The sequence below is a fragment of the Plasmodium sp. gorilla clade G2 genome (assembly GCF_900097015.1).
Source record: "Plasmodium sp. gorilla clade G2 genome assembly, chromosome: 14".
In the NCBI taxonomy this organism is placed as follows: domain Eukaryota; phylum Apicomplexa; class Aconoidasida; order Haemosporida; family Plasmodiidae; genus Plasmodium; species Plasmodium adleri (nom. inval.).
The window spans coordinates 1,777,818-1,790,099 of NC_041706.1; the positions used below are offsets into that span (position 1 = coordinate 1,777,818).

The 12,282-nt window shown below is 16.8% G+C and overlaps 2 protein-coding genes and 1 non-coding gene across 3 annotated transcripts; 2 read left to right on the top strand and 1 right to left on the bottom strand.

The window, feature by feature from the left end:
• Positions 1 to 1,262: 1,262 nt before the first annotated feature.
• PADL01_1445800 (conserved Plasmodium membrane protein, unknown function) lies at positions 1,263 to 5,308 on the bottom strand (the record flags this gene model as incomplete). Its single annotated transcript, XM_028684742.1, has 3 exons — positions 1,263 to 1,390; positions 1,715 to 2,210; positions 2,312 to 5,308. 3 exons carry the CDS (start codon positions 5,306 to 5,308, stop codon positions 1,263 to 1,265), a joined length of 3,621 nt encoding a protein of 1,206 aa, XP_028540790.1.
• Positions 5,309 to 7,762: 2,454 nt separating this feature from the next.
• On the top strand, positions 7,763 to 10,643 carry PADL01_1445900 (ATP-dependent RNA helicase DDX5, putative; the record flags this gene model as incomplete). Its single annotated transcript, XM_028684743.1, has 2 exons — positions 7,763 to 8,785; positions 10,083 to 10,643. 2 exons carry the CDS (start codon positions 7,763 to 7,765, stop codon positions 10,641 to 10,643), a joined length of 1,584 nt encoding a protein of 527 aa, XP_028540791.1.
• Positions 10,644 to 11,734: 1,091 nt separating this feature from the next.
• PADL01_1446000 lies at positions 11,735 to 11,851 on the top strand. Its single transcript, XR_003699408.1, has one exon. It is a non-coding gene; the product is annotated as a U5 spliceosomal RNA (non-coding RNA).
• Positions 11,852 to 12,282: the final 431 nt, after the last annotated feature.

The window sequence follows — 12,282 nt, forward strand, 5'->3', positions numbered from 1 at the left end:
TATATAAAATACAAAGGGGAAAAAAATTATACGCTTTTTGATATTTATATATGTAGGTTATATATATATAATATGTAATTATAATATATTTTTTAATTCGTTATGTTTTAAATTTATAAAAAAATATATATTAATTTTTTATATATTTTTAAAAAATATATATATCATTTTATTTTTATATATCCATATAAATTTATATTTTTATATTATATAGTAAAATATATTGTATATTAAAAATATATATATAATATTAATATATATATATATATATATATCTTATTATATATATATATTATAAATAGTGTTATTATTTTATATATATATTATATATATATTTAATACCTAATTATATACCATATATAAATTATATTACAATATATAAATATCTATATATTATACATATATTATATGTATATATATATTATTTTTTTTTCTTTATTTTTTTGATCATTTCCCACTCATTTTTTTTTTTTTTTTTAAAAAATCCTCTTTTTTTTTTTTATGCTGATATACAACCAGTATATAAATAAATATGCCCTTATAAAAGTAAAAATAAAATATATTTCTATATATATATTTATATATATTTTTTTTATATATTTATTTATAATGAAGTAAAAAAAATATATTAAAAAATATTTTAAATTAAAAATAAAATTTGTAGAACCTTAAAGTAATATTTATAACTTAAAAAATAAGTAAATAAAAATATATATATAAATCATTGTATTATATATATTATATATATATATATGTAAAATATATATATAAATTATATATATATTTTTTTAATTTTTAAAATGAGAAAGCAGAGCAGAACCTCATTTTATGTTATTTCAGATGTGTGCAAAGCATAATATTATAATATTAATGATAAATTATTTCTTATTTTTTATTTTTTTTGTATAGAAAATTTATTATCTTCATAATTAATTAGATGCTACATTTTAAAATGTATTCCGTTTTTTTAGATTCACCAAAAAGAGAATTTATAATTATTATATATAATATATATGTATATACATTTATATTAATTCATTTTTATTTTAATTTTTATTTATAAATGGAATATTTTATAGAATTCCTTACAAAAGTTATAAAGAAAAAAAGAAAATTATTTATTTTATAAAAACACCATAACACTAATAATATATATATATATATATATATATATATATATATTTGTATTATGGTTATAAAAATTGTATATTTTTTATAATAGTTGATTAAACTGTTAAGAATATTATCATTTCTTTTATTATTTATTTATTCATAATTCTATGCATACAAAATATGGTAATAGAATATAAAATATACCACAGAACATGAATTAAGATGTATAACCTTACGACATTCGAAATATAATCTCCAGCACTAAAGCTAATCAAATCTGAAAAAAAAAAAAAAAAAATAAAATAAAATTATATGTATAAAGCATACTAAAATGTATAATATTATTATTTTTTATGTATTCATTTGTCCTATTTTAATATGTGATATTTTTAATATATATAAACACCTTTTATGTGTGTATTAAAATATTTCATAATTCATCCTTTTATATGATATTAACGAATAGACTATTTCATATATGATATATATGTCTTATCTCTTATATTATATATATATATATATATATATATATATATATATATATATATATATATATATATATTTATATTTATTTATTTTTATTTTAATATATATAACTTACATAATATTAGAAATAATAAATATGGTAACGATTTCTTTATCGTGTTATCAAAATGAGGAGTACCATTTTTTGATTCTTTAAAATATAAAGTGGAATATAGATAATTAGATAATGATATAGCAGTAGTTATTTTTAATAATATAATTGTTATGGCATCAGTATTAATAGAAAAAAAATAAGTACAATATAACATACTTAAACTATTAAATAACAAGAATGGAAAAATTATTAATATTCCTATTTTATTAAATATATATATAGAAATAATATATATGAATATATAAAAAAAGAACATAAGTTTGAATTCTTTAAGAAATTTCATAGCTTGTTGGTATAAAACATACGTTTCTGAATAAAAATATATATTCTCTATATTACTATTTTTAATAATATTATTTATTTTTTCAATTGTCTCTATATTTTTGTTATAAGAACTTGGGTAATTATGAAATATGGCACCTATCCTGCTATTCTTAATGTTATAATTCTCGTCCATCTATATAAAAAATGGTGTATAATAAATAAATAAATAAATATATATATATATATATATATATATATATATATATATATATATTTTATATTTCCTTTTTATACCTTTATGTAATTGTCATAAAATATATGTGGAGTTATTGTATGATATTGAGGAAGAATCTGATCAATATTTTCCTTATAAGATGTTTTTATTTGAAACATATGACTTTCATATATATCATCATTTTTATAATGAATCCAATTATAAATTATTTTATTAAATGTATCACATAATGATATGTCTATATTTTTACAAAATTGTTTTCTTAATAGTTCTAAATATAATTTATTTTTTTTCTTCCCTACACTTTGTAAATTATAATTAATGCATTCTTCTGGATCAATATCTAATTCATATTGAGTATCAAAAAAATTTAAATTTCTACAATCATTTTTTAGAATCTCAAATGTTGTTATCCATGATATAATAGGATCATAAATACATTTTTCTTTTTTTAAATCATCAATTAATTTTACAACATTAATTAGATTATCTTCTTTTTCATAATTAAATGTTTCAGGCAATACTAAATAAGCCGGTTCGATAACATGGCTAGCTATACCTTCAAATTTTTCTATAAACAATCTGACATTAGAATTTTTGTTCATATATCTAAAAATACTAAAATTTGTTTTATTATTGATAAATATATATAGGTATAATATTAGGAATGATAAGATGAGAAGAAATAATAGTGATATTTTTTTAAAAATGTAGAAAGTTTTTTCTTTATATTTTTGTTTATTATAAATTTTATGTTCTGTATATTCAGGGTTGTTTTTAAAAGTATCCATTTTGTCAAAATAGTTTGTGATACATTTTTTTGTATATATGGTATTATTATGATTTTTATGTATATCATTATTTTTAAACATATCATTATTTTTAAACATATCATTATTTTTAAACATATCATTATTCCTATTGATGTCATTATTTTCGAACGAATAATTATTTTCCTTAAGATTATTCAAATTATTATTATTTACCTTTTGTTGTGTATTCAAAAAAATAACCATTTCTTTTTTATCCTCCTCATCATTCATTTTAGAATGATCAATTACTTTAATTTGATCATTTGGATGATTGTCATTATTTATTGTTTCTTCCTTGAGATAAAATAAATAGGAAAACATGTTATTAAAAAAGAAGGCATAATAAATATATAAAGATATAAGAGAAAATATGGTATTTAAGCAAAACCATTTTGTAATTGTGTAGCTACAAAATAGGCCTACTGTATATATCAATATTAAAACAAAGGTTAATATTCCATTAAAATATAAGGATTTATAAGTTGCTTGTTGGTAATAAGAAGTTTCCAAATGGCTATCTCTAATGGGATATGATGAATGGTAATTATGTTTATTAGTATATCCATATATATTATTATCACTATTATCATTATTATTGTTATTATTTTTTTTTTTTTTTTGTGAATCCTTTGTGGATATCCTACAATATTGGTTATAATAAAAAATATTGACAGAACAAAATAAGACACTCAAAAAAAACAAGACAAAATAATTCAACAGGAATATACGCATTATATACAATTTAAATATTAAGTATATAAAAAATGTAGATGATAAAGAAAAAAAAGTTAATAAATAGACACATATAAGTAGAACTACTTTTTTTGTATATGTTACAAATGTTGATAGGTTAATATTTATATAAAAAAATATAAATAATAATGAAAGTATAATAAATAAATAATTTGATTGAAATCCTAAAAGAATTGAATTTTGTTCTTCATATTGTAACTGTTTATCATTAATTGTTAATACATTTAATAATTTGGTATATTTTAAAATATGTGTATATATTGTTCCATCAGGATTTTTTATATTAATATGAGATAATTTATTATTATTAATTAATTGTATATATTCATTTAATTTACTATACCAATTATCTAATAATTCATTTTGTATATTATCATCAAATGTATAAACAAATAAGAGACCTTTTATATTACTATATATATTATTTATTATATTATTCATATTTTGTGGTTCTTCAATTTTATATAGAATATTATTAGGTATATATAAAAAATTAGGTAAAAAGTATACAGCTTGAGAAAAAAATTTTTTGATATAATTGGTATCTTCTTTTATTATATTATCAAAAAATATATTCCATTTCTTTATATTATTATAATTTATATTTGTAAGTTCACTAATTGTAAAAAGACCTAAGACAAAACATTTGGTACCACTAAGGGGAGTATCATATTTTTTACATATATCATTCCAGTATATTTTTTTTTGATCTGTTACTATATTTATTTGTTTAAAATATTGTAATAAAAAGAATATATCTTTTAATATATTATAATCTAATATGTGATTTTCATCATTATTATTTTCTGTAAAAAACATAAGTGTAGCTGTTTTCTCTTTTTTATAAATATTTATAAAATGATTGGTATGGTTTCCTAGCTTGTCACTTGATTGTGTTAAGACATCACCTGCTTTTTTTATTTCAAATGATAGAGGATAAATATTTCTAATATATTTTAAACTATTATCAAAGGACACAAATGATGTTTCTAATTTATTATCAATCATAGTTTCGTAAAATAGTATACTTATTAACATAAACAATAAAAAACCTATCAATAAACTTAAAAAAACAAAATAACGTTTGTGTAGTGTGAAATTAACAAATTTGTTACATGCAAGTAGAAAAATATTTTCTTCTTCCTTAATTATATTTGGGTAATTATTATTATGAACATAATAATTTTTAGTACCCTTCTGAATATTTTGTTCATGAGTTGACATTTTTTTAGCACTTAATATATTTGTAGATGATTCATTCGAACTTTGATTAGTATGTTCTATATTATTATTATTATTATCATATGATGAAGGATTTTCCTTCACATGGATACATGCATCTTTTATGCTCTCATCATAACAATAATTATTATAATTATTCATATTATTTTTTTTTTTTTTTTTTTCTAAAATGTATATATAAACAATAAATATAAAATAAAATAATAAAAATAAATAGTACCTTACAATAATGTATAAAAATATATACATATATATAAATATATATATATATAATATTATGTCTTAGGAGTTATATTTTAGGTAATTATATAATATGTTAAATATATACATATATATATGTATTCTTTTTGTAAGACTTATGAACATGTTAACAAAATAGATCAAATAGATTTAATCCTAATATTTATATGAAATTTATATAATTTTTTTTTTTTTTTTTTTTTTTTTTTTAAATAAATAATCTTAAAATATACAATATTTTATTTAAGCATGCTCTAGGGTGTAAAAGTTTAACTGCATTATATAAGAAGGTGGAAAAAAAATTATATATTTATAAGTGGACACTACCATTATATTGATTGGATAGTTAAAAATTAATATTCGGACAATTATGAGCGAACAATTGAAAAAATAAAATAAAATAAAATAAAAAGAAATTTATCAGTGGAATGTAAACCATAATATATATATATATATATATATGACATTATAAGTACTTTAGATTTTTAAAAACCCGATTAAATTTTTTTTTTTTTTTTTATACATTTTTAATTGATTATAATATCCATAAGATATAATTATATATGTTATTATATATAAGCAAAAATATTATAACATAAAAATGTTATATAGAAGTTAAACAATAGACCTTTGAAATTACAGTAGCACTTTATATATGTTTAAGACATTTAAGGTTAAATATATATACTATATAAAAAACATATATATATACATATATATATATATTTATATTTACATGTTTTGTATATATTACTTATAATTTATGTTATACATTATTCTACATATTTATATGTATGTCTGTTTTGTACTTCATAAAAATGTTACTTTTAACCAATCGAATAATATATTATGTACATTTTTTAAAAATGTAGAGAAAAACAAAAATTCAAATTTTAATTTTTTAAAAAGAAATAAATTTATTTCATATATTAATAAATAATTATATATTAAAATTCTAAATTAGGGGGAATAAAAATATCTTAAAGAATTTATATTTTTTTATTCTTTTTATTCTTCAAATTTTTTATAGAAAATAATCATTATTCTATCATATACAAAAAGAAAAAGAATAATATGAAATTATACCATTTTAAATATATATATATATATATATATATATATAATTATTTCTTTATACACAATATATATTGTTTTATAATTTTTTTCATGAGAACGTAAGCCTATATAATATTTTTATTATTATGTAAAATAAAATCTTAATTATAATATATTATTATATATAAAAAATATATATAATATATATAAGTATAATATTAATGTAATAGAGTTAAAATATTTCCCTTTCTATATATATATATATATATATATATATATATATATATATATAATATATATATGGGCTATTATATTATAATATGTGAATGAATAGCTTTTATAAATTATAATATTTATATTATTAGCATAAAATATTAATGTACCTAAATGTAAATTGTAAAAAATATATAAAAATATAATATATATATATATATTTTTGATATAATAATAATTTCTCAAAGGAATTATCAATAGAAAATATAAATTATATATATAAGAATATATAAATAGAAGAAATAAATAAATATTAAGTATATATATATATATATATATATTTATAATTCACTATAAAATTATATATATAAAAAAAAGTACATGTTCTTAATCATTTTAATGCAATTAATGTTTTTTTTTTTTTTTTTTTTTATTATTAATTAATAATATTTTATATACATATATATTATTTGCCACAAAATCTTTAAAATTTACGTAAAAAAGCTTTTTAAAATAAATAAATAATAATAATAATAGCTTTAAGTTTACGATACATGAATAACATATTTTACAAATAAATGTATATTTAATATATATGTTATATATAAAATATATACAAATATGATTTTTAAGTTTTATATATAAAAAAATGTATGATTTTTATAATTTTACTACAAATATATAACAAAAAAGAAAAAAAAAAAAAAATGAGAAAAGATTTATTTATCAAAAAATAATATATTTTTTATCATGTAGAAAAATAAACATTATATTTATATTTATGTTTATATTTACTTATAATGACTAGAGTTATATAAAAGTTATAATAATATATAAAAAAGTACAAAAAAAAAAAAAAAAAAATACATATATATATAAAGAAAAAAATGTTAATATTTAATTAAATAAATATTCCAATAAAAAACAAAAAAAAATATATCAAAATATTATTTATATAAGTACACTTTGAAAAAATTAAAATAAGATTGAAGACAAATAAGATATAAAATATAAATATATATATATATTTTATCACGAGGTGTTAGCTATATAATATATAGTTTTATAAATTAATTCATATTTAATATATATATATATATATATAAGATTAAAATACTTATCACATAATATAAATAAATATATATTTATATAGTAAAAAATATTATATATTTTTTTTAATATTTGTATCATACAATGAGAGGATTTAATTACAACAACAATAATAATAATAGTAATAGATATAATGCTTACCCAGATTATAATAACAGCTATGGAAACTATCAAGCCTATGGTCAACAGTATAGAGCGAATTATGGAACAGGTTATGTTCCTAATTATAATAACAATTCTAATAATTATGGTAAGAATTTAGCTCCAATTGATTGGAAGACTATAAATTTAGTTCCGTTTGAAAAGAATTTTTATAAAGAACATGAAGATATAAGTAAGTTATCAGCAAAAGAAGTTAAAGAGATAAGAGATAAACATAAGATTACAATATTAGAAGGTGAAAATGTACCAAAACCTGTAGTTTCAATTAATAAAATAGGATTTCCAGATTATGTTATAAAATCCTTAAAAAATAATAATATTGTATCTCCAACACCTATACAAATACAAGGATGGCCTATTGCATTATCAGGAAAAGATATGATAGGTAAAGCAGAGACAGGAAGTGGGAAAACATTAGCTTTTATATTACCTGCATTTGTTCATATTTTAGCTCAACCTAATTTAAAATATGGTGATGGTCCTATAGTTCTAGTATTAGCACCAACAAGAGAACTAGCTGAACAAATACGTCAAGAATGTATCAAATTTTCGACCGAATCAAAAATAAGAAATACATGTGCATATGGAGGTGTACCTAAAAGTGGACAAATATATGCTTTAAAACAAGGTGTTCATATTTTAATTGCATGCCCAGGACGTCTAATAGATTTATTAGAACAAAATGTAACAAACCTTATGAGGGTTACTTATCTTGTTTTAGATGAAGCTGATAAAATGTTAGATATGGGTTTTGAATTACAAATAAGAAAAATTGTTGATCAAATTAGACCTGATAGACAAACATTAATGTGGTCAGCTACATGGCCAAAAGAAGTACAAGCCTTGGCAAGAGATTTATGTAAAGAGCAACCAATACAAGTAAATGTTGGCTCTTTGACATTAACTGCTTGTCGTAGTATTAAACAAGAAATATATCTTCTTGAGGTAATTCGTTTATTTTGCATTTAATTCATGAACATTATATGTATATATATATATATGAATGATCTTTTTTTTTTTTTTGTCATATATGCAAGTATATATATGTGCGCACACATATATATGTATTTATTTATTTGTTTATTTTATAATTAATATGTGTTATTTTTATTTTTTTTTGTAAATATATTGTTTTAAAAAAATTGTATTATTACAATATGTAAAGTTATTAATATTTTTTCCTTTTTTTTTTGTGTATGTATGTGTGTGTTTGTATTATTTACAGATATTTTATTATATTACCGTTTCATAATATATATATATCCATTCATATATTTTATTACCTACATTTTTATATTTGTTTAGAATAATAATGTACCTATTTGCTTTTATTTCATTTTTCATATTTTGTGCCTTACATTTGTGTTTTATTTGTATTGCTTATAATAAGGATTCATAGAGCAGTTCGTTGCAAATTTATAAGTGATAAATAATAAAAAAATCCTTGTTGATTTTTTTAAATGTGATGATTTCTATTTTTTAGCCAATCTTGCCTGTCCATGAAGAAAATGACATTATATATATATAAATTATTTATGTTTTTGTTGTTTATTATTATTATTTTTTTAAATTATTAAATGATTATAAGATATCCATTTATATGTTTGTTTTTTTTTTGTTTGTTTTTTTTTTTAATATTTTTATATTTTGATATACATAATTATGGAAAAGTATCTTTTCTATATATAAGGAAAATATATGAAGCGGCAAGATTGTTGAAAAATATTAATACAAAAAATTAAGAAAAAAAAAAAAAAAAAAGAAAGAGCGAAAGGAACGATTAAAAAGGAAAAGAATAAAAAAAAATAAATCATTTATATGAAAAATATGAATGATTTATATATATTTATTTTTTATTTTTTTTTTTTTTTTCCATTTCGTTTCTATCTTAATTTTTTTTTTTTTTTTTTTGATGTCCCAATCACTTTTAAATTTGCAATGAGGTTAGTTATGATAATTTATTGTTTAGCTACGTTTTTCAAATATTTCGAAAGAAATGAAAAAGGCTAACATAAATATGATCCTTATTATATAAAATAAAAATTTATATATAAATTTATATATATATATATATATATATATATATATATATATATATATATTTTCTATTTATATAAAATTCATCTTTATATTTCATTTTGTCCTATTAAATATCTGGTTTAAAATATTTCAATTTGAACAAAATATATGTATATACAATGCATACGTTTATATATATATTAATATATTTTTATATTTTTAGGAACATGAAAAAATCGGAAATTTGAAATCTTTATTACAAAGAATCTTTAAAGATAATGATAGAATTATTGTATTTGTTGAAACAAAGAAAAATGCAGATTTTATTACAAAGGCGTTAAGGTTAGATGGTATGCCAGCTTTATGTATACATGGAGATAAAAAACAAGAAGAAAGAAGGTGGGTATTGAATGAATTTAAAACTGGTAAGAGTCCTATTATGATTGCTACTGATGTAGCTTCAAGAGGATTAGATATAAAAAATGTTAAATATGTTATCAATTTTGATTTTCCAAATCAAATTGAAGATTATGTTCATAGAATTGGAAGAACAGGAAGAGCAGGTTCTCATGGTGCTTCTTTTACATTTTTAACAGCAGATAAATATAGACTTGCAAAGGATTTAGTTAAAATATTAAGAGAATCTGAACAACCAGTACCACCACAATTAGAAAAAATATCTTATTCTATGGGAAATAATCAAAGAAGAAACCCTTATTATAGTTCTGGGCGTTCAAACAATGTAAATAATATACCATTAAGAGGAAATAACAGATTCTACTAATATTATATTTATATATATATATAAATTCATATCTATTTAAATTTATATTTTACCATGAAGAATTAAAAAGAAGAGAAAAAAAAAAAAAAAATTAAATTTATTTTAACCACATATTATATAATTTTTTTATCTAATTATTTTATTTTTATATAAACAACATATGAGTTATGTAATATTATGTGTAATCAATGTTATAATGTATTATATTTTATATACATATATTCTTTTATTCATATTTTTATTTTAAGGAAAGAAAAAAAAAAAAATAATAACAAGAAAGAAAATTTTTTTTATATATAATATATATATTTATACATTATTATTATATATAAATTTATTTATTCATTTATTTTTATCATTTTCCATATGTATCATATTATATGTTTATATTTTTTTTTAACCAAATTGTATATTATAAGAAGAAATTAATATTTTTTTTTTTTTTTTTTTTTTTTTTTTTTTTTTTTGGTTATTTTTATTATATGAAATATATAAATATCATAAAATATATATATTTTTTATTTTTATTTATCTATTTATTTTTTTTACATATTTTATAGAAAAATATATAAATTCATGTACAATTCAAATATAGAATTCATATAAATTAAAAATAATAATATAAATATATCGTAATAAATAATACATATATATAAAATATATTATATATGTTCTTTACATTTTTTATTTTTTTAACATACATCATATTTATCCTTTATTTTCTATAATTTAAAAAACATAACATTTAAAAAATTAATAAACTTTTCTAAAATAAATATATTTGAAAATAAACATAAAAAAAAAAATAAGATCCTAGAATGTTCACTTTATAGTAAATGAAAAATATACTTTATTATGTAATTTTAATATTGATAAAATAAATATAATGGTATTCATAAAAAATATAAAAAGCAATTAAATTCATATGTATATTAAATATATGTATATAATATCATGTTAATGCTTTATTTATTTATTTATTTATTTATTATTTTTTTTTTTTTATAAATAAATATATTCGAGAGGTACAGTTTTGGTAATGAAAAATATACATAGTAGAATAAACAATTATTTTTTAAGTTATGATTGGTGTGTGTACTTACTACATAACGAATCAATCTTTCGCCTTTTACTAAAGATTGCCGTGTAGTAAGTATGTTAAATACAATATACCACAAATTTTTGTCGCGCCTATTAAGTTAGGTGCTTATCACAAAAATACCCCCATTAACAATTATAAATTATCAATTTTTTTTACATGAACAAAATTTAAATAAATAAAAAAAAAAAAAAAAAAAAAAAAAAAATTATGCATATTAAATAAATATATGTAATAAAAAAATTATATATATATATATATATATTATTAATTTAAAAAAAAAAAAAAAATTATAAAAAATGAAGAAATATATTTAGTATATATTATAATATATATTTATTATATATATATTATGTATATTATATTTTTTCTTATCTCTATATTATAACATATTTATTTATATATATTATTTAATATATATATGAAAAAATTAAATTTTTTTGAGCTAGCTAAAAAATTAATATTTTTTTGTGAATATCCAAAAAAAAAAAAAAAAAAATACATACATACATATAATATATATATGTATAATTATATATG